The sequence below is a fragment of the Anser cygnoides genome, chromosome Z (assembly GCF_040182565.1).
Source record: "Anser cygnoides isolate HZ-2024a breed goose chromosome Z, Taihu_goose_T2T_genome, whole genome shotgun sequence".
NCBI lineage: Eukaryota > Metazoa > Chordata > Aves > Anseriformes > Anatidae > Anser > Anser cygnoides.
The window spans coordinates 46,553,423-46,580,767 of record NC_089912.1 but is presented as its reverse complement, the minus strand read 5'-3'; the positions used below and the strand labels follow the sequence as shown (position 1 = coordinate 46,580,767).

The 27,345-nt window shown below is 51.4% G+C and overlaps 2 protein-coding genes across 10 annotated transcripts in view; one reads left to right on the top strand and one right to left on the bottom strand.

Moving 5' to 3' along the window:
* The window catches only part of LOC106044485 (uncharacterized), a 30,007-nt gene extending 21,914 nt beyond the window's left edge, over positions 1 to 8,093 (bottom strand). For 5 of the 9 annotated variants that reach the window (XM_066988528.1, XM_066988527.1, XM_066988529.1 and 2 more), the window contains exons 1-2: positions 7,610 to 8,084; positions 5,814 to 6,043 (exon numbers count right to left, since the gene is read on the bottom strand). In XM_066988528.1, the coding sequence (XP_066844629.1) occupies positions 5,814 to 6,043; positions 7,610 to 7,969 (590 nt within the window). In that variant the 5' untranslated portion in view covers positions 7,970 to 8,084. Of the gene's footprint in view, positions 1 to 5,813; positions 7,037 to 7,133; positions 7,552 to 7,609 lie in introns of those variants that run through there. The other 4 variants (XR_010827859.1, XR_010827857.1, XR_010827858.1 and 1 more) reach the window with 4 other exon arrangements.
* Positions 8,094 to 10,892: 2,799 nt separating this feature from the next.
* KLF9 (KLF transcription factor 9) lies at positions 10,893 to 27,132 on the top strand. Its single transcript, XM_066988526.1, has 2 exons — positions 10,893 to 11,579; positions 23,567 to 27,132. Exons 1-2 carry the CDS (start codon positions 11,042 to 11,044, stop codon positions 23,794 to 23,796), a joined length of 768 nt encoding a protein of 255 aa, XP_066844627.1. The 5' UTR covers positions 10,893 to 11,041; the 3' UTR covers positions 23,797 to 27,132.
* The last annotated feature ends 213 nt before the right edge of the window (positions 27,133 to 27,345 follow it).

Below are 27,345 nucleotides of genomic sequence, written 5' to 3'. Positions count from 1 at the left end.
AAGAAGTGACCCTCATATTCATCCGGAGCCTCCTGTGCTTCAGTTTGTGCCCATTGCTTCTCGTCCCGTTGCTGGGCATCAACCAAAAGAGTCCGGTCCCATCACTTTGACAACTTCCCTTAAAATATTTGTATACATTGATAAGATCCCCTCTCAGACTCCTCTTCTACAGGCTGGACAGTCCCGTCTCTCTCAGCCTTTTCTCAAAAAAGAGATGTTCCTGTCCCCTCATTATCTTTACAGCCCTCCACTGGACTCTCTCCAGTACGTCCATGTCCCTCCTGTACTGGGAGCCCAGAAGTGGACATAGTACTCCATGTGTAGTCTCACCATGGCTGAGTAGAGTGGAATCAGTCAGTGAAACAAAACGTTTGTGATAAATAAATTAATCTGGGGGAGTTCCATGCCTACTGGCCTCTTTCAGCAAGTGTAAGGTTTTATTTTATTTATTGATTACATTAGGAATGTCCTGGTAGCTGACAGAATACCTCAGGAGTTTAATCTGGAGAAGTATACCCCTTTTTCTATTTTCCTAGGAGACTTTTTCACTGTACGCTCTTTCTGGGGAAAATAAAGAAATAAATAAAGAATGATGTTTATTACTTGCATCACCTAAAAATAAATTGCACTGCAAATCCATTGTGCAACACTGAAGAAAAGGATGAAAACATGAGATACTTGGCATGTTAAGTCAATTCAAAGTATTGTACCACATTTTTACAATGCTACAAATCATCCTGGACAGCACTGAAAACACCAGCCACTCACAGTGCAGTAGGACAAACAACCTATGGGAAGATATCAAGTGATCAGCAGACATGGTGACTACAGAAAAACTGCCAGGAATGTACATGGCAGGCTTTAAGAGAACTCTTGAGCGAGCTGTTCCCAAAGGGAGGACATGAACCATCACTAAGAGGATCTGCATTCCCGCAAACCTAGAGGACCAGAGGGCACTGTATATGTGATAATCCAGATAAGACAGGTAGTGTTTGTCATTGTTCCGGTGTTCACCACTGGTAGGAAGAGAAATATTGTCTTGAACTGGTGTCATGCTTTATCAGAGTGTTTCTACATTTTTTACATTCTTGCAGGACAGATTACTCCACTGTGAAATAATATTATCTATTAAATGTAGCAATCACTTTGAAACTATCGGACTGAGACAGAAGATCATTATAATAACAAAATGCCTTTTTGTTTGTTTGTTTTGTTTTAAATCATCTCTACAAGAACAGTGGATTGGAATCCTCTAAAAAATAAGGCTTTTATCTCAACATAGTAAGTACTACAAAATAAGGATGCTCTGTTATCTCCTATATACAAATTTCTCAATGGCAACTACTTATGCTCAGGGTCTCTAACAATTCTGTAAGATAAAACACAGTTTTAATCTGTTGGAAAGAATGAATCCTTTCTATATCCACTCTGTCCCCAATACTTACTTCATAAAGTGCATTTATTTTATAAGCTAAAAGGGGAAGAAGGTAATTAGGGAAATTCCAGCTGCTACCTTCAGCAACTTGAGCAGCAGATTAAATTAGCTCTCAGATTGTGTCCTTATTGGCACCTGCTGAGTATTATTGTTCTCTGTGGACCTTCTCTGTACAGCAGATTGAAAGTCAGCAAACCCTAATACATAAAAAAGGAAGAAAAGTCTTAGTGTTGGTCTTTTTTACACACACTGATGGGAATTCAAAGTTACAATTCCCAATCACTTTTTTGTCATCGGAAATAGGGGCTGCAATAGAAGAAGATAGGCACTGAAATCAACAGCTGTGATTCTTAATAAGCACAGAGAGTAGGCTTCTCAAAGTTGTACATCCATGTAAATCTCCTGCCTAGAATAGTCAGTTGACTCCTGGGAGGAAAAATCAAGATTTATTCATTTCTGCAGAAATACCAGAACTTCTGTTGTCACTTAATAGCCATTGCTGCTTTGAGAGAAATAGAGTAGTAAATATTTTGTTTGTTTTGTTGATGAAATGTGTGCTGAAATTCTCAAAACAGCTGCTGGTGTAAACATTAATAGGCAAATTGAATTTCAGTCCACCGTCTTGCACAAAAAACAGTGTGATGGATACTAAAAGGAACATCATAGTTATTTAATGTCTTTTGCACAGGTAAATGTTTACCGACATTAACCTTCATCATTTGATCTTATACTGAATTCCAGGCAGGACGAGTTATGGATCTGAATGAAGCTCCTGACAGATCCAGCATTGTGAGCAATAAGTTCCTTGTACATGCAACTGCTGGGGGTAGCTTAACACCCACTGCATACCACCAAGTACCACTTGCTGTACGCAGATGACTACTTAATTAGTAAGCTAGGTCATTTAGATTAATATTTATAAAGAACTTCATGCGAAATGCTGGCAGCAGCTAAGTGATAATTTTATTGTAATTCTCTTGCAAGCAGTGGAAACGTGCTTAAATGTCTTTGGGCTTTCGGGTGCTGGTAGTCAAACGAGACAGACAAAATGTATGTTTTCATTATAATCCATCAGAAAACATTCGATATTTTCAATTCAGTGTTACCAGTTCTGGCTGGTGTGACTTCTGATGTCACTAGCTAAACTAACTAATCTAACTAAACTAAACTAGCTAAATATATATGGACTTCTGACTCGCACACATTCGTGACAGGAGGTTCTCAGTCAAGTTGAAACATAAAAAGGTGAGGGGAGCTCCAAAAATTAAGAAAGCCTAAATAATAGATTTCTTCTCTCTCTCTACCCAACTCCTTCAAACAACAAGAAAGGGTATTTCATGCTAGCTTTACATTTGCAGCAGCAGTAGATGGTCCTTGGTCAGCATCAGTGAGGAAATAAGAACTTAATCACAGCGAAGGTTGGCTGAGTAGACAAGGCCAGCAGATGGCCTTGGTACTGGGAGCACTGTGTGATTAGTCCTAAAAGGTTCCCTTACTGCTGTCTTGTTGCCTCACCTGAAAAATAATCCTCTGCAGCCTTTACACTCTTTGATTTTGAGTGTCAGTAGCATTAACTGAACAGCGTAAAGTTACCCAAAATTGGCATTTTGACTGCTACACTCATTCTAAGATTTGTTCTCTTTTGTATCCTAAGGAAGAAGTAGAAAAGATGGTTTAGAGTCAGCTAGATTGACCTAAGGGTGGCCTGGCTACCCTTCAGAGTAGCAAAAGTTACTTGAAATGCCGAACAGCGTGTAACTAAACTCAGAGTCCTGCACTCTGACTTTCTCATGGAGTTCAGAGCCCTTAGCATGATACGTCATCTCTCTGACTCAGTATTGCTATTTGTACCAAAAAAAAAAAAAGGAAAAAAGTAGTACTCACCTTAATGCTCTATTATGAGTGCTAATTACTGTTCTTACTAGATTTCAAACAAGTGAAATGCACAGAAATAGTTGCACAGCTATAAAAATATCTACGTTAAAGAGGAGGAACACACACTCATAAGAGAATCATGTCCTTTCCCACTTTCTCGCCTCAGAAATCAAAGACCTATTAGATCATCTGTCTCTCCAAGTTCTTTTAATGCAAGCTCAGTCAACTAGCTTTCCTTACAAGTTATAATTAAATCCAACTAACTGATAACTCTGTTCATCTCTTTTCCTGTATCTGTACAGTTTTTTTCTCTACACATTGAACTACACAAATCTGCAGTGCTGCCGTGCACGACAATCCACCATGGTGAAGTCGCAGACACAAAAACCTATGTATTTGAGCATGGAGCTTGTTACATTTGTGAAGTCAGAAGTCTTCCGGTGTTGGAGGCACTCATATTTGAGAAAATTAGGTGGAAATTATTTGACAGCTCTGGAAAAAAAAAAAAAATCTCTCTGCTGTGTGCATCAGTGTAACTGCAGTGACAACTTTCTCAGCCCTGAACCTTTGCTTTGACAAGAGCCTGCTTTGCGAATGACTGAGGCAGCGGTGATGCATCATGTGACAATATCTATGCACTTTTCATAGACGTGTGGGGGTTGGAGCTCTGAGGTGGGCACTTCAGGCTCTGTACATCATGTGAAAGAGGAACTGTACATCTCAGGCTGTGCTACAAAGCCTTGCTCTAGTGCTGCTTGTGCTACGGAGCAGAAATTAGGCAGCTAAGTCAGCAGAGTGAACATGACCTAATATCCCCTTTAACCCAGCAGGATTTACCAGCTTATATTCAGCACTGTGACGACTGCCCACACCGGAGCTGACTTGCAGTCAGCCATCTCAGAATCAAGGGCAGGGCATGATTTTGTCTGCCCTGCAACAGTAGCCTTGGAGAGGCTCTCAGAGCAACCAGTGCGCCGAGCAGAGCAACCAAGAAGAAAATTAGCCTCTAGCCACGGTTTTCTCCAGAAATTAGGAATCTCACCCAGCTAAACTGGGGACAGGCTTTGCCCAGCACGCAGTTTACAACCAGCCCCCCCACCCTGATGTGCTCTGAGGCTGTGGCTGACCCCAGCAGCTAAGGGAGCTGCTGTTTCCTGAGGGGATTCACATCCGCAGTTCCCACCTTGAAACCCAGTGCTCAGGCGCCTGGGCAGGGCTGGGTAAGGCGGTCTCCACCCTTCCTTATAAAACCCATCGACTGTGTATGTGAACCTCGTCGTCAGGACCTTGACTTGGGATTGGGCAAGGCCTGAACTCGAGGCTCTGCTCTCAGGGCTCCTGGGCATTTTGCAATCAAACGTGAAGTTGTCACAGCGCCTCCAACCTGCATATGGCCAGAGGCCTGGAAAATGTTTGAAGAAGGATGTCAAACTCTTTCCCAGGCCACTGCTACGGGCAGCATGTTTCGCCTGGAAGGTTTGATACAGCTGCCTTGGTGTTCTTAGCAGGGTCTGAAATCTAGGCAGATGTACAAAACAAAAGTTTATGTCTCGGGGTGTGCACGAGAGCAGAGTATTGGGGAAAATCAAGAGAAGTTAGGGTTTAAGCTCTCTTGGCACTAGAAACCACCAGGCCTTTGCAAATTCGAATTGGAGTAAAATCCAAGCGTCCGTATGCTTCTCTAGGTGCCTAAAACCTCATTTGACTCTCTAAATAAATAAATAAATAACACTACCTATGCTGATCTTCCACACACTTCAGAATAATTCAGTCAAGTCTCTAAAGTTGATTTTAAAGTAAAACTGACTAAAAGAGATTTTGCCTAAAACTCAGTAGAGGTTAACTTTAAAACAGTGGCATAAAAAGAAAGAGTGTGACCACGAAAGTAAATGGGTGACTTAAGTACAAAAGCATTTGTCAGTCTAAACTAACAATCCAATATTTCCTCCAGTTTAGGGCTATAATAGCATTTTTCACATTCTGGGGAAAATGTAACTGTTGAGATAACCTTAATGAGTAAGACAATGTTCTTAACTGATTACTACTAAAAAAAAGCTTGTGTTGGTACAACAAGACCACAAAACAGGATCTTCTGGCATATGTTTTTTTAGAATATAACTTTTTGAGGCAAAACTTTCTGGAATGGGATATCTTGTTTTAGAAAAACAAAGGGACTAAGAGGTTGGGCTTAGGGCACCAGAAACCTTTTTAGTCTCTCCCTTGTGATTAGAGATGATTTCTGATAATGTGGGACATATGTGCAAGCACAGGCACATTCGTTTTGCATTTCTCTTGAAGATTGTGAGTTGATATCTGAAAGACTGTGTCGTAAGTAAATCCTGAAAGCTGACAAAGCAGTAGGGGAATGAGCCGTAGAACACTGCAGAGCCCACCAGACCCTTCCACTGGTACAAGTGAACACATGGGGATCAGTATAAGGACGTTACTCAGCAGTAGTCAAAATTGTGAAAGGAAATTAACGTGTTCAGACTCTTTGCTTTACCTGTCATGTGTTCCCAGACACCAGCTCTGAACCTGCACGGACTGGCCCATACACCGCTGAGGCCCCGGCATGAGAGAGACACGGACCTGTGAAGGCAGGCCCAGAGGAGGGCCACGAGGATGGTAAGAGGTCTGGAGCACCTCTCCTGTGGAGACAGGCAGAGGGAGTCGGGGTTGTTCAGCCTGCAGAAGAGAAGGCTCTGAGGAGACCTTACAGCAGCCTTCTGGTATCTACAGGAAAGAGGGAGAAAGGCTTTTTTACCAGGGCCTGTAGTGACGATGGCTTTAAACTAAAAGGGAGTATATTTTGACTGGATATAAGGAAGAAACTCTTTACTGTGAAGGTGGTGAGGCACTGAAACAGAGAAGCTGTGGATGCCCCATCCCTGGACGTATTTCAGGCCAGGCTGGATGGGGCTTTGGGCAGCCTGGTCTGGTGGGAGGTGTCCCTGCCCATGGGAGGGGGTTGGGACTGGGTGGTCCTTAAGGGTCCTTCCAGCCCAAACCGTTCTGAGATCCTACCCAACTATCAGATCCCAGAAGCACAGAATGGTTAGGGCTGGAAGGGACCTCTGGAGGTCACCTGCTCCAACGCCCTCCTCAAGCAGGTTGCCCAGGACCACATCCAGAAGGCTCTTAAAGGTCTCCACGAAGGGAGCCTGCACAGCCTCTGTGGGCAGCCTGTGGCAGTGCCCGGTCACCCGCACAGCAAAGTGATGTTTAGTCAGAACCTCTCATGGTCCAGTCTGTGCCCACTGCCTCTTGTCCTGGCGCTGGGCACTATCAGAAAGAGCCTGGATGCATCTTCCCTACACCCTCCCTTGAGATACCTATACTGACTTAGATCTCTCTGAGCATCTTTTGTCCAGGCTGAACAGTCCCAGCTCTCGGCTTCTCCTCACAGGAGAGGTGCTCCAGGCTCTGCAGAACCTTCACAGCCCTTTGCCGGACTCTCTGCAGTGTCCCTCTTGTACCGGGGAGCCCAGAACTGGACACAGCGCTCCAGGTGAGGCCTCACCAGGGCCGTGCAGAGGGGAAAGGGAAAGGTCACCTCCCTTGGCCTGCTGGCACCATTCCTCCTAACGCAGCCCAGGGTGTCGCTGGCCTTCTTTGCTGCAGCAGCACGTTGCTGGCGCACGTTCAGCCTGGTGTCCAGCAGGACCACCAGAGCCCTTTCTGCAGAGCTGCTTTCTGGGTCTTTGTTTTGTCCGGAAGGAATTTCTGCTGGGGATGAATTAAACATCCTAAGGAAACCTCTCACCACTGAACTGTGTGATGCCACCAGCAGCGGCAATTACAACATTACTGTAAATTTATTTACAAGTACTCCTGCCGTCACTGCACCCGGCGTGGCTTCCCAACGCCACGGTTCGGAAAGCTCCGGATCCAGCCCGCGCCGATGCCTCAGGACTCCCGCTGCTGGAGGGAGGCACTGCAGCCACAGCAGCACGGCAGTGGGAGACTGCAACAGATCCTCGCTTCCCGAGGAGAGTCAGCCGGGGAGAAAAACACACACGGCTTCGGCTCCAACCGTAATGCTGCAGAAGCCTCACGTAAGCCCAGACAAGCCTCCCAAACACGCATTTCGTTCCCGATACAAAACACCACTCACGGGGACGGAAAGGAGACAAATCTCCGCACGTAGCTGGAAACCCAGCGTTACACTGGAAAACGCCTGAAAAGTGATTTTGATCCCCGGGATAAGGGAGCACGGGCACTGCCCAGCCTGCCTCCCTGCTTCCCCCCCCCGACCCCCAGAGCCCCCTTGGACGAGCAGCGCTGCCCCGTAGGACGTACCCCGTGAGAAGGCACCCGCGCTGCAGGCTGGTCGAGAATTAATGGTCTGGGGAGCCGTGCATGCGCCAGGGCCACCGGTGGTGGCTCTGCCCACACCGGGTGCAGGGGCAGCCCTGGCAGCCTGGCGGCGCTGGGCGAGGCCGGGGCAGCGGGAATCGAACCCGCGGCCCCCGGAGCGGCCGGGACGGGGCGGGCAGGGGGGAGCCGGGGCGCGGGGGTGCGGAGCCCGGGGGGTCCGGGGGGCCCGGGGGGGTCGCCCCCAGCACACACCCGCAGACACCCGCACACACACCCGCACACGGAGCCGTGCGGGCGCGGGGGCGGACACGTTAGCGGAGGCGGCCGCGCTGCCTGTGACATCGCGGGGGAGGGCGTGAGATGGAGGCGGCGGGCGGGGGGACGGGGGAGGGAAGGGGGGGGGGGAGGGAAGGGAGGGGGGGAGCGGCGGAGGGCATCTGAGGTGAGGCGGGGAGGGGCCGGCGGGACGCCCCTCCCCCCGGGGGCGGTGTGGGGGGGAGGGGAAGGAGGGGAGGGGGCTGAGCACCCCCACCACGGCTCCCGCCCTCCTGGTGCCGGGATCTGGGCGCGCCCCCACGAAAAAAAAATAAAAAATAAAAAAAAAAAGAAAGGAAAAAAATGAAACGAAATGGAATAAAATGAAAGAAAGTAAAATGAAATAAAGCAAAATGAAAAAAGGAAATGAAATGAAATGAAATGAAATGAAATGAAATGAAATAAAATAAAATAAAATAAAATAAAATAAAATAAAATAAAATAAAATAAAATAGTGAAATGTAATAAATAAAATAAAATGAAATAAAGTGAAATGAAATGAAATAAAATGAAATAAAATAAAAAATATAAATAGATATATTATATATAATATATGTAATATTATATTATTATATATTATAATATATATATATATAAATAGAACACTGACTCGCAGACGTATGTAATGAAAAATCGTAAAATTTACGGAAAAGATCCCCCTCCCCCCCCCCCCCGGGTGCGGGACGATGACAAAGGACTGCGCTGGCGGGGGCGCCCCCGGCCGCAGCCCGGCCGCCACATGTCACACGCGCGTGTCCCGCGTGCACGCCCCGCGCCCTGCACGCGCCCCGACCCCGAACCCCAGACCCCAAAACCCGGCGGGACGGGGCTGGGCGCGGGGAGGGGGCAGGGGGGAGCACACAGCGGGGGGCACGGGGCCGGGGCCCCCGTCGGGGCTGGGGGGCTGGGGGCGGGGGGCGGGGGCGGCCCCGATGTAGGGCAGGCGGCGGGGCTGCGGTGCCGGAGCGCGATGTTCCCGCAGCGCGGGGATTTCTGAGAACTGGGGCTGTGTCCTCGGCTGAACCCGGCGCGCCGCCTCCCCCGCCCGCCGCCGAGCCTTAAAGCGGCGATGCCGCCGCCGCGCCGCACGTACGCCTGCAGCCCGCAGTGCGCAGCGGGGCCGGCGGCGGAGGAGCCGGGAGAGGGGCTCCGGGCGGCCGCAGCGGGAGCGGGGCGGCCGGAGGGGCGAGGAGGGCCGGCAGGGCCCGAGCTGTCCTCGCCCCGTGCTGCGTGTTGTGCCCCGGCTGGCTGCGTGCCCAGCCCCCCTCAGCACCACCACCACCAACACCGTCGTCACCAGTACCATCATCACCAGTACCATCATCACCAGTACCATCACCGTCACCACCGTAACCGCCGTCATCACCATCATCACCAGTACCATCATCACCAGTACCATCATCACCAGTACCATCACCGTCACCACCGTAACCGCCGTCATCACCATCATCACCAGTACCATCATCACCAGTACCATCATCACCAGTACCATCACCGTCACCACCGTAACTGCCGTCATCACCATCATCACCAGTACCATCATCACCAGTACCATCATCACCAGTACCATCATCACCAGTACCATCACCGTCACCACCGTAACCGCCGTCATCACCGTCATCACCAGTACCATCGTCACCACAGCCACCATCACCACCATCCATCATCGCCACCACCGTCACCATTACTACCACCACCACCATCACCATCACCACCACGACCACCAGTACCATCATCACTACCACTACCATCACCACCACCATTAATATCAGCATCATCACCACCACCACCATCACCGTCACCACCATCACCACTACCACTGTCATCACCGTCACCACTACCACCACCACCACCTGTACCATCACTACTACCACTGTCATCACCAACACCATCATCATCACCACCATCACCACCACCGTCATCACCAGTACCACCATCACCACCGTCACCACCGTCACCACCAGCATCACCACCATCACCACCTCCGCCACCGCCATCACCAGTACCACCCCCCCCCCGTTACCGTCATCTCCGACATCACCACCCTCCTCCCCAGCCTCACCATCACCATCACCCCCCCCCACCACCATTACACCAAGCGTTTCATCGCCCTGCCCGGGGCGCGCTCAGCCACCGGCGCTTCCCGCTCAGCACCATCCCGCAGATGCCCGTCCCTGCCGCTAACACGGGACCTGCGAGGCCCCACCACCGTACGGCAGCAGGGACGAGACCACCGCCGGGCGCTGCCCCGGTGCCGCCCGGCAGAACGGGCCGGGGCCGGGGCCGGGCTGGGCCCGCTTGGTGCGGCCCTGGGGGGGGCAGCGCCGTGCCCGGCCCCGACGGGGCGCACGGGAGGGGGGCGTGGCGGGGGCGTGGCCACCGGGCGGCTTCCCCGCGCGCCGCGCGCCCCCTCGCAGCCCGCCTGCGATTGGCGGAGGGCCGCGCAGTGACGTCAGCCGGCTCACTTCCCATTGGCCGCCCGGTTGCTGGGACGGCCGGGCTCCCGGCCGGCCGCTCCACCCGCCCGGCTCCGCGCCGGGGGCGCCATCGCCGCTTTAAGGCGGCGCGGCGGGGCGCGCGGGCTCGCACGCGGCAGGCGCAGGCGGCGCGGCGATTGGCGGGCGGGCCGGCGGGCGGGCACGCCCCCTGCCAAAAGGCGCCCGCGAGCGGCGGGGCGGGGAGGGGCCGGGCCGGGGCGGGGGCGGGGGCGGGGGCGGGGGCGGGGGGGGAGAAGGTAAACACGGCGTCCGGCCCTGCCCGCTGACCAATCGGGGGGGCGGGCGGGGGGCTCCGAACCTGACGTGATGGGACGCGGCGCGGCCGTTCCCCGGCACGAGCGTGCGGGGCGCGGGGCGGGCGGCGCCAGGCGGGCGCTCTGCTCTCGGCTCCCCCCGCGCAGCCCCGGCCCCGCCGGCCCTGCCGGGCCGCCGCCGCCGCCGCCGCTCCCTTCTGCCGCCGCCGCCCGCCCCCCGCCCCGCCGCCCTGTCCCGCTCGGCGCAGGACGCCCCGCCCCCGGCGCCCGACGGCGGGCAGCGGCGGGGAGCGGCGCCGGGAGCAGCGGCTGAGGGCCCCGGGCCCCCCGCGGGGCGCGGCCGCGGCATGTCGGCCGTGGCCTACGTGGACTTCGTGGCGGCGCAGTGCCTCGTGTCCATCTCCAACCGCGCCGCCGCCGCCGGGAGCAGCGCCGGGAGCGGCAGCGGCGGCGGCGCCGGCAGCGGCGGCGGCGCCGGCAGCGGGGCCGCCCCGCGGCTGAAGGCGGCGGGCGAGGGGGAGGCGGGCGCCCGGGACCCGCGGGACGCCTGGCAGGACTACTGCGCCCTGCTGGCCATCGCCAAGAGCCTGCTGGAGCTGAACAAGTACCGGCCGCTGCCCGCCCCCTCGGTCTGCAGCGACAGCCTCGAGAGCCCCGACGACGACGCGGGCTCCGACAGCGACGCGGCCACCGAGCCGGGCTCCAGCCCGCCCCGCAGCCCCGCGCCCGGGCCGCCCCCGCGGGCGGCAGCCTCCGCCGCCGCCTCCGCCGCCGCCGGCAAGGGGAAGCTGTCGGCCGAGAAGCGGCACAAGTGCCCGTACAGCGGCTGCGGCAAGGTGTACGGCAAGTCCTCCCACCTGAAGGCGCACTACCGGGTGCACACAGGTCAGCCGCGCCGGGCGGGGCGGCCGCGGGGAGCCGCGTGTCCTCGGGTGAACCCTGCCGGCAGCGCCGCGCCGCCTCCCGCCCCGCCCCCCGCCCCCGCCCGCCCCTTTCCGCCCGCTCCTTTCTTCCCTCATTTATTTTTATTTATTATTTTATTTTATTTTTTTATTTTGATCTCACGCCGACCCCTCCCCGGGCAGCACCGCGGGCAGGGGTCCCCGCGGAGGAGAACGTGGGGGGGGGGGGGGGGGGGGGGGGGGCGTGACACCCCCCCCAGGCGGGTCTGCGGCAGCGGGGGACAGGGACCGGGGGTGTGGGGAAATGGGTGTGGGGACCCGGGGGCTTTGGGAAATGGGGTGCCCGGGGGTCGCAGCGAAGCCCCGCCGGGGGGCGGCCCCGCTCCCGCAGCGCCCCGCGCCCGGCCGGTGCCCTTGGCACGCCCCCGCCGGGGATGCGGGGAGGGGGCGGGGAGGCACCGGGGACACCCGGTACCGGGGGGCAGGCGGGGTCCGCGGGTGTCGTCCCGGCGGAGCGGTCCCATCCCGGCTCGTCCCCCCGCCGCCGTCGGGAACGGGCGCCCCGGGTGCCCCGGAGGGTGTGTCGGGGCGGCAGCCCGGCCGTAAGGCGTATCTGCCGCGGCCGTGGTCGTGGTCGGTCGTGGGCTTTTTTTTTAAAAAAAATATATATATATATATATCATTTTTCGGTGTTCTTCAGCCCTTCGGTGCGAGGGGCTGAGTTCAGCACACAGCACCGCGTGTCCGAGCCGCGGCTGGAGGCAGGGCGCAGCGCGCCGGGCTGCCCGAAAGCCGCTCCCCGTGGACGGGAGGGAGGCAGAGAGGGTCGGGGGAAGAAGCCCCTCGGCGGGGCTTATCTCGGTGCTTCGCACGGGTCTGTCTGGTCCTTTTCCGGACTGGCCTGAAGCACAAAGCGAACCTGCCCCCGAAGGGAGGGACGCGCCGCGAGGCAGGGCGAGGCGAACCCGGGCGCTGGGCGAGCTCCGGCTCGGCTCTGCCTCGGTGGGACGGGACCTGGGGCTGGCCGCCTGCCCCTGTCCCTGCCCCTGCCCCGCCGGTGTGGACCTGCCGGCGTCGGGAGGGGGATTGCCGCGGGCGGCTCGGCCGCCGAGCCCTGCCGTAAGGCGGTCCTGGCTGTGTCGGTGAGCCCGGAAAGGAGGCGGCCCGCGGTGCCCCGTGCCCGACCCCGGGACCTGTGCCAGGGCTTGCTGAGTTGTCAGCTCGGGGATTGAGCTCCGGTGCTCTTTCGGAGGCTGGATGTAACCGACGCCTCGCAAAAATTTGGCTCGCGAGTGACAAACGAAATGGGCTAGTACCGGTTCCACCTACTACCCAGCGCTCAGGTACCCACCCCGATCCGAAATAGACGTCGGCCGGGGTAGCGTTCTGGGTGCCGACGTGCAAATTAACGTACAGCACAGCCCACACGGCTTGCGGTAAGCGGCAGCGTTACAACAGGTACCTCTGGGGCGCGGGGGGCCTGAGCTCCGGGCGCGAGACGCCTGACTCGGGCACGCGAACGTGCCGCCGTGGTAGCCCTGTGTGATTAAGGGCACTGCAAACATGCAGCGGTAATAAACTTTCAGAGCTTCCTAATGTGAGCAGTTAATTGGAGCTAACCGAAATGCTGAATGATACCGCTAATGCTAATTATCGTTATAGATGGCAGAACAATTCCTTAGCAACAGTGGGGCTTGATTGGATCGCCAGAGTTATTCATAGCGGTGTTTTTGCAGAGCACTAATACTCCCTCCTTCCTCAGTACCGTTTTCTTCCCTTTTTGTATCAAGTTATTTCTGTCATTTCTGAGCCTTTTGAATCACTTCCATCGGGCAACCAAACTGCTTTCTTGCTGCTTTGCAGCCCTTGGTCGAAGTACGTGCACAGCCACTGGTAGAGGCTTCCTGGTCTTCAGTTGTTAATACTTACCCCTCAATCTCTTGATCTCGACTTACTGTTTCTGTTCGCACCCACGAGCGTGCTTGTGGCAACACCTGCCTGTACTCGTGGATACTCACTAAGCGGGTTGGAAAGCGCTGGTCTGTGTTGTGTAATGCTGGAACCTAAAAGCTCATTGGAACAACTTTGGTAAGCTAATGGAAAGTGAGACATGAAATACCAAATGAAGGTGGAAGAGCAGAAGACCAAAGACTTGATGCCCAGAGGTTGGAGGTCTGGATCTTATTAATCACACTTTAAACTTGCTGGTTCAGAGGCACCCCCACATCAGAAACGAAAAGTATCCATCTTTGTTTTCTTGAAGTTCGGGCCCTTGAGTGTAGTTCAGTTTCCAGAAGACCCAGGTTGGCCATCCATCAGAAGTTGCTTGCCGTGCTGACTTTAACAAGGAAGTCTGCTGACGGCACCGTGCATCCTACCTAGGTCGCCGAAACGAAGAAATTACCGAATTGCCTTGCCTGTCTCATCACTGCTATGCAAAAATAGCTTGGAAGTTGTTACTTAAATTCCGAGGTCCTGAGCAGGAGCGCTGGTCCAGCTGAGTGTTTTGTGCAGGCCGCCTCCAGCAGCAGCTCTGAGGTGCATGGCACTTCATGTAGAAAAGCGTGGTGGTGTCCCTGCCAGCTCACAAGCCAAAGCTGTTTGTCAGGAAGGCAGGTGGAGGAGTAGATCTACAAAGTGACCTTACCTTGGTCCCTGAAGTATCCATCCCGTCCCTCCTGGGACAGTGCTGTGGGAGCATGGGACATGCAAACTCAGCTGAAGTTTGCATGCAGTGGCAGGGATTACAGGAGCGTTGTCTCCGCATGAGAGGGGGTATGACCACGCCTTGCAGGTGTTCCTTTGGGGGCCTCCAGAGCAGAGGAAAAGGCCCAGGCTCATCGTCAAGACGTGAACAAGACCAGAGCCCTGGAAGCAATGCAGAGGCCAGGAGAAAACAGACGTCTGTGCCACACAAGAAAGCAATGAATAGCAGCAGATAGACAGAAGGTTACCTTGAAAATTCAGGGTCTTCTCGGAATAGCTTGATTCAGAGGTTTGGTTATGGTTGGTAATGTGCAGCATTATTATGAGCCTCAAAAATGAAGGGAGGCAGTAGGAAGCTTAGCGGAGAAGGATGTGAAGGGAGCCTTTCCTTGGGCAATGGGGAAAGGCAGGCGAGAGCAAACAAGCCACCTCGGTCAGAAGGGCAGGGCAGGGAGCGTGGAGCAAAGAGCGAGATACTGAAAGGCAGAAGCAGAAAAACTGTCAGGAGAAGCTTAATTTAAGGAACATACGTTTGCTTACAGCGTGAATGCAACCAGTTAAAGGGCTTGTGGCTGCCGAGAACAGGCCCTCCTGGTTAGGAGCAGAGAGGGTACCATGAAGCTGGTTCATGCGGTGCCTCTTACGGGACCCACGGGAGTTCACTTGCCTGGGGAGGTGAATCCCAAACGCTTCTCAACATTTGGTGTCGTGGTTTGAAGAGAAATTCACGTTTACACCAGTTGCCTCTAATGAAGAGGTTAGGCACTCAAAAACCAGCAGTCGTGCGTGAAGTCCTGCCTTGCCAGCCAGGCTTTTTGTCCAGCTTTTCCACCGTGGAGACCAGGTCCGAACCACACAAAGAGTTTCCTGACATCAGGCAGTTGGTAGACCCCGGAGCTCCCCTGGCTCTTGGCTCTAGTGGAGATTCAGCAGCAGGTTGTGGGCAGAGGCGTGGGGCCATGGGTCGGCGTTTGGCAAAGCGAAGCTCAGGAGCTGTCCTGGTAGAAAGGGGAGATGAGCGCTGCAGCTGCCTCGTGCTGCGATCTGGATGCGATGGTGTCGATCCAGCCCCCGTATCAGCTTGGTTTTGACTGTGCTGCTTTGTTAGTTGTGTTCTAGATTATCGCTAGCTTGACAGACTGTACGGATGATGATAGGTTGACAATCCTCTGCCTGCCGAGCGCTTTTTTGGGTGTTTTATGGGAGCATAATCTGAAATTCAGCATTTTAAGCCCCTCTTTCCCAGCTCATGCAATGTCACGTTGCCAGTTCCTTTTAAAAAAAGACTGAAGAGCAGGAAAGTGGAGCCAGCAGGACACTTTTGCCAAAACCAGACCTCCATCTGAAACCCCCGTTCTCAAGGGTTCACAAAATGTGTAAATTGCTAGAGCTCTGCTAGGCAGACTTCCAGGTCTTGGAGAAACATGACTGTACTGACTGGAAGCTCTGCCAGCCGAGTAAGGTAGGCATAGATCCTCAAGATTAAGTTCAATGTTTGCTCAGTTGTTTTTATTTTCCCAGTTTTAAAAATACAAACACTTAGCAAGCGCGTGTGTCACGGTGTGAAAGCACCCCAGAAAGGTGTTTACGGGTTACATCAAACCAAAAGTGAAGATTTAAAGATGTGTAGGACAGAAGCAGTGAGCAGGACGGGACTCCCGTTTCTGGAGGGATGTGTTGGGAAGGCAGCTCTGCCGGGTTGTGCGCACTGTTGCTGTGCACGCTGTGGCATTGACGGCCCTGCGGTAGGTGTCAGCTGCTTCTGTTAGCTTGCACGTCTCGCAGTCCTGGCGGCGTGGATCCGTGTGGGAACAACCATTCCCCACCGTGGGCGGCCGTGCTTCTGCACCGTGCTGTCGTTCCTCGCCTCGCCGAGCCCCCAGGCCCGTGGCTGGAGGAGCAGGGAGGAGGCAGGCAAAGGCCGAAAGGCCGGACTGATGGCAAGGCAGCTTCCAGTAACGTGCATTTGTGATGCGTAGTTCGTCGTCCAGCGTCGAGCAAGGGCGAACAGCCGGGGAATGCTGGCTATAAATGCCTCAACCTGAGGGAAGAGTCAGCTGAATTATTGGCTAATAAATTCACACTAGATTAATGAGAATTACCTTCCCGAATGCATGTGAAGACGAGACCAGTGACACGCTCGGTTTAGTCAGGGTGTGCGCTAAGCACAGTGGCTGTGTGCATTGCCGGCCTCCAGCACTGCCCTCAGCAGCACGCGAGCAGTTTGGAAAGGCAGCCACTACAAAACTTCCCTCCCACGTGTCTCCGGAGAGCAGTGAGCGAGACGGGCTCGTGTCCACCTGGCCCCGACAGACCCTACAGACAGGTTGGCCGTGGGTGCTTTGGTCCAGCCCCGCAGACGGTTGCAGCGCTGGTCTCTGAAGAGCCAGGTCGCCCGGTGGAGGCCAAAGAGAGTCCTTCGTCTGCCACCTGAGGGCACGGGGAGAGGCAGGGAGCCCCAGCTGTGCGCGGGGCCCTCATGCCAGGATGCCAGTAATTGGTGCCCGGCTGGAGAGGGGGGCTCCTCCAGGGCACAAACCTCCTCCTGACGCAAAGTGCCCGTGCCAAGCTGTTCCTTTCTGTGCTAGGGGGGAGGAGCGGGGAAAGTCCACAGTACTGCGGTATCCAGCAGCTCGGTAGCTGAGGGAATGGCTGTGGTCACTGGAAGACACGTTCCCAGGTCCCCGCTCTGCTGGCGTTCGGAGAGAGGCCGCTCTGACTGGGGAGAGTTTCTGCTCCTTCCTCTGTCAGAGCTGTTCCCCCTTAGCAAGTACTTAATCGCCCCGACAGGACAGCAGCCCAAGTCCAGTGCTCTGCAATCCCAGCTAAGTGCCCTGAGCACCAGAGCAGGAGTTGGTCTCCCTCCATTGCTCAGTTAATGTTTAAGTATTACTGTGAGATGCAGGAAGTTCAAATGGAGGTAAGACAGAAAAGGGTAAGAGTCAGAAGCTTATTCCAAGTACCCAGGAGTCTACTGCTGAGGACACTCCTGTCGGCTATGAGAAGTGTGTGTTTAACTCTCTGGTGAGACCTGAAGAGGTCTCTCACATCCCAGGTACCCTCCCTGACTGACAGATACAAGGAGGCACAATCGCAGAAAGCAAGACTTGTAGGAAGGGGGTGCTGGCAGGGAGGCTGCAGGGGCGTACCCCTTACACCTGGTGCTGTTATCAGGTGTATCGGTGGCAGGCCTGCCTCTTGCTGGGCTGTAGGCACGAGCTAGGGCGCTCAGCAGTGGTGGGTTTTAGCAGGTGGTTTTGCATCTGCTCTTTTGAAAGAGACTCAGGCACCTGCAGATACAAGCAGTTGTTGAGTGGTGGTTTTGAGGATGTCACAGCAGTGTAAAAACATGCTGAAAGCAGCATTTTAACACCCGAATTGTCCTGTGGTGTGCAGTCCTGGTGCACTCCTTGGTGCAACCCCTCTGTCCATCGTCTATCCTGTAGGCAGCGTCTGATCTTCTTGCCAGACTGGCTGGCCATGGTCGAAGTGTTCCAGGAACCCTTGTTCTGCACCTAGTGTCCTCTCTGCTGGACTTGCTCTGTGCTGTTTCTCACCAGCATCTCTACCCTGTGATTGCCCTGTGTTTTAACACTCCAGTTCTGGAATACCCGTCTTGGAAAAGCAAAAAGGCAGTTTGAAAGTCTGTCAGCCCAGAATTGGGAGTACAGATGTCTGTAAGAGCCATCTTCATCAGAACACTTTGCGAGAGGACACTTGGTCAGAATCCAGTGTCTCACTGGAAATTGCTCCTTCAGGTACGTGGGGCAAGCAATGACACTCGAGGAAAAAAGAGGCCTGAAATACAGCTGTCTTGTGGCAAAAAGGAGAGACTGCCCTTACTGTTTTTTTTTTTTCCTGCAATAAGCTGGACCATGTTCTTGACACTTATTCTTCTACAGGACCTGTGGTACTTCAGGAGACACTGAGACACTCAGGAGTGGTGGCTGAGTGGGGTCACAGAAGAGGGTTGTGGAGAGAAGCGTTATCGTTGTTGTATCTGAGTCAAGAATTGATGTTCAGGACCAGATCTTCCCAGGGTACCAAGATTGCTTTGGAAAGTTCAAGCTCCAGCAGCCACAGGGGTTCAGGAGTATCTCAGAAGATGAAAGTATAGATTTTTTTTTTTTTTTAATTTGAATCATAAGGAGTTGATCATGCCCACTGAAGCTGTGGGAATGCTTTTTTTTTTTTCCCCTATTTTTTCTTCTGCCTTCCTGCAAATGGCAGTCCTGTTTTCCTAAGTAGTTTTGCTCTTGCCTGATGGAAAAAAGAAAAATCATTCTTTGAGCTTTCCTTGTTTGTGTGCTTTCCCTTCTCAGTCTTTCCCTCCTCATCTCTGACGGGACGGGTCAGCCCTGCTGTCATGCCGTATGGCTGGGCTTTTGGGCTGGTGCCACAGGCAGAGGTGGGTGTTGCTGTGGCAGGAGATGTTGGCTAGCCGTGCCATGTCCTGTGGCCAGAGAGAGAGTGGGAGTCAAGCACAGGCACCACATCCCAAAAGTCGAACTTGGACCCATTCTTCAGTTTTGGTACGTTAGTGTAGGTGCTGCTTTGAATAGCTGGCAGAGCAGTCCTACCATGTTCCCAGTGGTCTCCTCTTTAATATGCAGGTCAGTCAGGGGTGTCTAATTAGCTGTCCATTCCTGCAGGTGTAGCTACAGTCCATTTGGCTTTCTAATTAATATGTGAAGCAGTATCATCATCATTATTTGATGGCAAACTGTTCTGTGTTCGCTAGCGTAGATCCCAGGCTCTACTCATGGCTGCATCTAACTTCATTTCTGTCAGCCAGAAAAACAATACAAGGCCAGCAAAGCGTTCATCTTGGCCAGACTTCCATCCACACCAACAGCAGTCTCTGAGTGTCTTCCATAAAGTCAGTGCTCAAAGCGATTTAGTAATTCTCTTAAAATTAGTACTTCATCACAGAAACTCAGTTTGCTCCGCTTCTAGGACATGCCCTGTTAAAAGCCAAGAGAATAGCTCAAGTGTATGACAATCAACTTTGTCTTCAGCTTTGTCAAAAAAACACAGCACTTTTTTTTTCCCCTGGGACAAAAAAGACACTCCAGACCTTCTCTATCACTCGTTTGCCTGAATGAAGTCATCTTTTCTAAAGCCAATACAAACTGCAGCTCCTAATCTCAGTCATCCATCCACATCTAAATCAGCACTTTTAGTGAGAAGGCAAACAACAAGTCAGGATACCAGTACCTATCTGCCCTGTTAATGAGTCTGCTAATGCCCGCTCCATGTTCTTTCTTTCAGAAACTCTTCCTGTACAAGACTACCATGTGGGAAAATCTGGAATGTCTCTGGGCAGGGCAAAAAGCTAAATAGTTTTCCATCTAGTCAGAATAAAATGGAAAAAGAATAACGTTGAGTTGCCTCGGGTTTTACAAATCAGCCTAGATAGAGAGTTTAAACTCTCAAAAAGAAGTGAACCACATGCAGTGGAGAGTGGGGAGGATGAACGGAGAGAGAAGACTGGGTGAAGCAAGAGAGCACAGTTTGAAAGGATCTGCAACGGCCTTCACATTTATGTGGGATTTAAAGCAAGTCAGGGCTCAGGAGCAGGGAAGGCCTGTGAACAGCCAACATCAGCTTGTGCTGTTGCGCCATCTCAGTGTAAACTGTGCCTCCCGCTGCACTTGGTGTCAAACAGGACAAAGAACGGGAATTCTGCAGATGAGTCGATTCCTGTAAACCAGTTTGTTTCAGTGGTTAAATCTGTAAGCTGCCATGGATATGTCTGGTGAAGAGAATTATTTACACTTTTTATCTCTGCGGTCAGATTCTATTGCACACAGTTTTAATGTCTTGTGATCCATCAATGGCCTTTCCTTCACCGATTGATAGAAATTCCCTCTCAGGCATGTCTTAAAATCAAAGTAGCATACTGCCACCAAAGGCAGCAGTGCATAATAGCACCCTGTTTTAATGGTTCGTTTTGCTCATTTCAAGCCTTGGCGATACTGCTCCCAAAACTAAGGGGGAAAAATCATATGGAAAAAATACTTCTGGCTTGCTTAGACATGGCACAGAAAGGGATGTCCTCAGGTGGAGGCAGCACTATGGGCATCACAGCTCTGTGTTGTGACAGCACGCCTCTGCACTTGTGTGCTCCTCTGCTGCTTTAAGAAATAGCATGTCAAATATAACCAGCAACTGCAAGGTCCAGCTCTGCTGAGTGCACTGTCATCGCGTGCCATCAGGCATCTCTGTGTTGCCTAAAAACCCTTCCAAATTTGTGCTCCACCACTGTGCTGCATCTGTTCAGTTGGTCGCTGAAGCACCATCTCTCTGGGCTCATGCAATGGGTTATGGCTTTGTAACCGAGGAGAACAGATCTTCAGGCTCGGAGACAAACACCCAGGGCCTGGAGAAGTCTCTCTCTTCCCCCTCGTCTCTCTGCTCTTTGAGTTTTAACACTTCCTGGTGTCACGGATTATGCCTGGCCTACTTTCTTTTTTTTTTTTTTTTTTCATGTGTGCGTTTCCAAAGCGTTTGTGACAGCCTCCTGGAGCTCGTACCGCTGAGGTGATGAGATCACTTTCCATCGCTGTACTCGGTGGCAGAAGGTGGCCTGCTGTGGGTTCCCATTCTCGCATGCTTCAGGAAGTGTGACAGTCTGTGTCCTTTGGTGACAGCCCCTGCGCACAGCACCCTGAGCACCAAGCATGCCTCCACCGGGCAAGGCCCTGCGGCCTTCAGGCCTCCATGGCTGGGGTTTTCTGCAGGGAAGCTGTTTCCCCCTGCTCCCTGGGGGGCAATGATCTTGTCTGGGCACTGCAGTGCTGCGAACCGATGTGAGGGATCCCGGGTGAGTGCTGCCTCAGCCCATAGCCTCGTGGATGCCTCGCACCTCAACCGTTTCCCCACGGCAGGTGAAGTGGTTGTGCCGGGCAGTGATGGCGGAGGTCACACCGCTCCCCGTGTGTTTCAGGAGGAACCAGAAAGCAGGCTCTGTTTTTAATTCCCTTCTGCGAGTATTGAAAATAAAACACTGCTTTCGAGCAACTGGTTTGCATACTACAGTGCCTAACAAGTAGACACTGAGCACCAAAGGTCCATGTTACCCAGCCTAGGTACTCAGTCTCTCTCTTGGTCTCTATGAGTTAGGCACTTTGGCAGGCTGAAGAGCTGTCCCGAGGCAGATGATGGGAATGCAGCTTCTGGGGAAGGGTCAAGATGCCTGAGCTGCCTCCAGTGCTCTGGATGGAGCTATATATGAGATGCCTCCACACATGCATGATGTACAGCACTTCTCCCACGTCCCCTAGGGATCTGGAAAGCTTTCTGCACCTCCCACTGCTGCCTGCTTCATGAAGCCGTGACAGAAACCATGAGATAGACAGCAAAAGAGTAGTACCAGTGAAATGCTTGCCTGGGAGGCCGAGTGCAGGCACTGGGCAGAGCAAAGGCAGATGAGATCTGTGAGACCATCACATGGCGCCTGCTGGTGCTGCACTGCCTCGTAGCTATGGCCATGGCCCTCGTGCACGTGTGAGTGAATGCACAGCTTTAGTTTCATTCACAAAGGCAGTGGTTGTTCAGAAAGGCTTCCAGCCATGTTTAAAGGAATACAGCAGGAAGTCTGTACTTAAAATAATAAAATAAAGCTCCATGGGTCAGGATAGCTTGCAGCTCTGTCTCCGCCGGGTTAACATGCAGGTACGGCTGGCATTGTGCTACTTTTGCTTTCTCCTTCCCTGACCAAGGGCAAGCACCGCCGCCAGGTGAGGAGAGAAAACGTGCAAGAAGCAGTTGTGCTGTGGCTGGCCTGGCCTCAGAGGCTGCTTTGATGCATGCGGTCTTGCTCATCTGCCTAAAATTGAACCAAAAGCTTGTCAGTATGGGACAGAGCAGTCTGCCTGGCAAGGAGCACCACATAATAGGAAGCTTAAGCCATTACAGTGTCTGCTTTATTTCGGAGACTTTCACTAGGCCTTCAGGGCTGGTTGTGTGGCATAATCTCAGCACATCTGTCCCGCTGTCATCCTCCTTGGTGTGGCGTCTCTTGGATGCCAGCAGACTAGCCCCCTGGCCCCCGCCTCACACCCCCATTCTCCTCCCAAGAGCTCTGCTGCACTTTCTGCTCATGGTCGTCTTCCTGGCTGCTGGACTGTTCATCCCAGTCTTCAGTCTTTTGTCCAGGCTGCTGTGTCTGGGGAGTTTTCCAAGGCACACTTCCTTGTAAATAACTCCTTTTCTTGCAATCTGCAAATGTTAAGTGAGCTTGTGTGTTGTGCCAAATTGCACCGTACCAGGAAGTACCGGAGCTCTTGAATTTCTTTCCAACTCTTCCAAGCTGGAAATCTCCTGGGATAGTTTCTGTATTTCATGGTTGACTATAAATAGCTGTCACATAGCTGTCATTTATATTCCCTTCAGGAGGCTCTTGAGAAAAGGAATTAAGGCATCAAATGGCTCTGGTACATGATGTATCCTGAGCTTTTTTGATTTCCTTCTGTGACATGGAGTAGTCAGCTTTGCAGGTTGGGCGGTACTGGGCCCGTGGCTGTGCGCGAGGTCCAGGCAGCCCGCAGGGCTGAGCCGCAGGGATCTGGGGTGCCAGGAGGATGATGGTATCATTTGCTCCTCACACCCTTGGTTTTAAAACAAAGGTGTTCTAGGTTAAGGCATTTGGTTTGGCTCTTCACCACCACAGCAAACGTTTCTACTGATAGAGCTGCAAATAACACCACAGTTTTCCTGTCCTCAGATTGGACATGTAGGAGATTGAGGGGAGACCACCACCTGCTGGGGCAGCCCAGGGGAAGGGAGGAGGGGGGGGGGCAGAGGACCTCTGCCGGCAGGCACAGCCTTTCTGCTCTGCAGATTTGCAGCCCCAAGGCTGCAGTGCTCTCCCAGTTCTCTACCCCCTCTCGTCCCTTCCCAGGCAGGTAGTACTTCTTGTAGGTGAGGTTTTTTTTGGCTGCTTTTCTAATGGTTGTGGACGATTTTATCCAGTAGAATGGAAGCGCCAGAGGAGTAATAATGGTGTACTCCTCTCAAACTACCATAGTGCGTTTGACATAAAAAGTGTGGAGGCACGGGCAGGGCTCATCCACTGGGGTCGTGTAAGGCTTGGTGCGGTTGGAGGGTTTTTTGGCATGAGGGTGGTGAGGCTGAAACCTGCCAAGCGAGTCGGCAGCGGCTCGGCAGACCCCGGCGCCCTGGCATAAAGCAAGAGCCATGTCCCTTCGGCAGCACGCTGCCCCCCTCCCTAAACACGTTGTTGTCCTTTCCTCCCCGCAGGCGAGCGTCCGTTCCCCTGCACGTGGCCCGACTGCCTTAAAAAGTTCTCCCGCTCCGACGAGCTGACCCGGCACTACCGCACCCACACCGGCGAGAAGCAGTTTCGGTGCCCTCTCTGCGAGAAGCGCTTCATGCGGAGCGACCACCTGACGAAGCATGCCCGCCGCCACACCGAGTTTCACCCCAGCATGATCAAGCGATCCAAAAAGTCCAGCTCTGGCTCCTTGTGAATGCAGGGCCGGCCCGGGGAGCGGAGCAGGGGGTGCAAGGTGCGTCCGGCAACTGGGGATCAAGCATTTGTAGCCGGTGTTCAGAACATAAGCACCTTGTGCTTCCCACTCACGCTCTCCCCCTCGCTGGGAGCAGCCGTCTTGATGAAGGGGATTCCGGGCAGAAGGACGGGACCGCCGCCTTCTGCCATTCGGCGCATTGAGACTGGCGAACGTACGTCTCACGGGATGGTCCGGCCAGTGACACCACCGTAGCGTGACTCTGAGGTCTTTGTGATTGCTGTGTCATGAACATGTTTTGTTGAACAATGTAATGCTGCTTGTGTTTTAGAGTCTGTCGAGTAAAACCACTTTCCGAGTCACATAAGTAATTCTCAGATATAAAATCCATAGCACATTGTAGAAGTGGGTTTACTTCTATATTTCAGAATGATCCTTCATTTAAAAAGACTGTTAAGAGAAACATTACATGTTACTAATAGCATCTGATTGATACACTGAAATAAGGTGAATTTATACTCAAGAAGACCCATTAAAGCAAACGGGTCTTTTTAATTTTTCTTTGTATTAACTATACTTTTGAATATAAGCTGCACTTTTCCAGTAAAAACATGTATAATTCAAGCAGATACTTAAAGCAAAAAACACCAACACAACCACTCAGTCATTTTCTGACCATATGTGTATTTAGCTCTGTTATTCAGTTACCTGGAAAAATACAAGTCAGCCTACAAAACGTGGCGGGGGGGACGAGGGCAGAAACATACGTCTCTCAATTGATCTATATTTTCATTTGTCAATAAATACAGTACTGTACTAGAGAAATGCCAGTAACAGTTCGTTATTCTGCTGTGTTTTGTTTGACTGGATGGATTACAGCAGCTACCATCTTTATAAACTGCTGACATATATATATTATAAACTTTTTTACAAGTTTTTTCTCTTCATACACTTGCCTTAAAGATTTATTCTCTTCATACACGTGCCTAACTCCTGCCACATCCAATGGGAGTTCCGTGTGCTTATGGAGAGAGTAGACCTTTCCTTAAGAGCGCTAATGGAAACAGTTAAATTTATTGTAAAGAGCACTTCAGAAGGGCTCCCGTATCTCTTGATCACTGTTTCTGTAGAGTATGAGGGAAAACCATGAGCTAATTGGAAATACAACACACAAGGTGTGTCACAATATTCCTTCTGGCATCAGCTTCCCTAAGTACCTTGCAGTCATACCTGTGTCATGCATGACACACCAAATACCGATCAAGGCAATATTATGTTTAACTTAAAGCTATGTTTTGCTCTCTAAAAGGAGCAAAAAGATGACTGAAGTTGAACTTCCAAGTCATGGTCATTATGTATTTCATCTTTTTTCACGTTAAAACCATGCACCATACCAGGTTATCAGTGATTTTTTTTTCCCTTCCTAGCTACCTATAAGGGGATAATTATGTTTACACATTTCTTCCAGAAGCATTCTTCTGCTGTTCTGTTTTTACTCTTTCCTCCAGAAGAGGAAGGGGAGGTGCAGCCCTGCTCTAGAGACCTAGGGCCCAATTCATCTCAGGAGTAATCACACTGAAATCCGAAGTGTTTCCACTGCAGATGAATTTAGGTCATCCTGTAAAATTCTGTACATAAAGATCCTGTTAGTACAGCTGCAGTTACCGTATCTTATTGTTTTAACTGATAAAAAGCTTGCTTCCTAGAAACAAATGTTAAAAAAAAAAATGAGCTCAGAGAGTAGAGTATTTTCTTCTACAGTTGTATAAGGCTTTCAGCATTAGAAATCAGTTTGCATATAGTGTTTTTACCTGTGTAGTTCTTGATAAATTCTGTCTATGTGAAGAGAACTGCTTTTAAGGCATTAGGGATATTGAGCAGTCTGTGGAGTAAAAAGGGATGTGTTTTCTTCAGTGAAGACATCAGGAAACCAAGCACACTTTCTACCTCCGTTTCAGCTTTGTGAAACTTTTATTTTAGAAACCAAACTTTAATTTCTGGTGTTCAAATTGAGTTCCTAACAAAAAATAGGTAGCCTCAGTATTTCTACTGATATAGAAATACAGAAATTGTTCCGCTTACCAGTACTGTTAATGCTGCCTTGTTAAGCAGGGTTAGGGCCACGTGTAGCCCAGTGAGAGTCAACGGAGCATGCATATTCATCTTCCTTCTTCTCTGTGAAGATCACAGTAACCTTTTTGAGTCTGTCCTACAGTCTGGATTGTTGCCATTTTGTAGGACAAATGCAGTACTGGGAATAGTAAGGCCTGGTCCTGTGAAGTACAAAACACCCTCACGTGCTGTCAACCACAATGGGAAGCCACAGTTGATAAGCAGCTCCTAAATCAATAGATAAATGGTTTGGTCACAGCTACTGGGATTAACCTACATGTGGAAGCAAATGGCCAGATTCATGGATCCCAGCTTCAATACTTGGGGTAGAATGCGCATCTATCATCATTAATTCTTCTATTTCTAAAAGAATTAACAGGCAGGGAGTTACCTTGGTCCACGGAACAAAGGGACATATAAACTCATGTCGTTATCACTGGTGACAAGATCTTGTTTCTGAAAAAAACCTTCCTAAGCCGTAACCAATTTACTCTAATGTATGCTGTATTTCAGCATAGGACAGACGGGACTAATGTGATTCTTTAACCACTAACAGAATACGTGGGGAATGATCAGGTTTAGAGATTTCGGTTTATTGTATTGATCATTTGGGTATTTTAGTTTTTCTTCTAGTAAAAGCAAACAACGGATCTAATACATGAAACAAACTCTAGGTTAGTTTTCTGCATCTTCAAGTTAAGTTTCAAAGAGTGCTGCAAATGTTGGAAAAGGAAAAATCGGGTTCTCTAATACCGTTCATACTTGTTGTACTATTTTGGAAATATTTAATAGTGCTGAAGTTAGGACAGCTCCTCTCCTTGGTTAAGAAAGCCCATTACTGTAGTGAAGTCACGGCTTTAAAGGTATAGCTATACATATTTCAACATACTACTTTTTCAAAACAGTTTCTCATAACCTTTATGACAGATCTGTTTTCAGTTTGCAGACGGACTTAGTTCAACATACACCAGACTGGACACATTCTTCAAAATGCTGTTTTACAGATTCATGATCTGTAACACTGTAAGATACAAACTTCCAACAGTTTAATCGGTTTTATTTTTGTACAGTATTCGTATCCTTTATAAGTTATTTTGCTGTCCTGTTTTGTAAATCATATGAAATTGTAAAAAAAAGAAAAGGAAAAAAAAAGTAGGCATAGATGTTTTTGTACATATGTATATATATATTGTCAAAATAAAAAAAATGAGTTAAAAAAACAAAGGTTGTTTTGAATGATTGGAGTCAAAGAGTGATCATGTAAACCAATCAATATAAACCAACCAAGTAATCATCCAGTTTAGATAATTATTTTAAAAAATTCTGCTGCACACAGTGAAATCCCTGAGCTAAGCGGCATATGGACTAGTTTCAAAGGTCCCGGCTTTGCTTGTCATTATTAAGCATAGGTCTTGTTTCTGTACTTTTCCCCAGTAT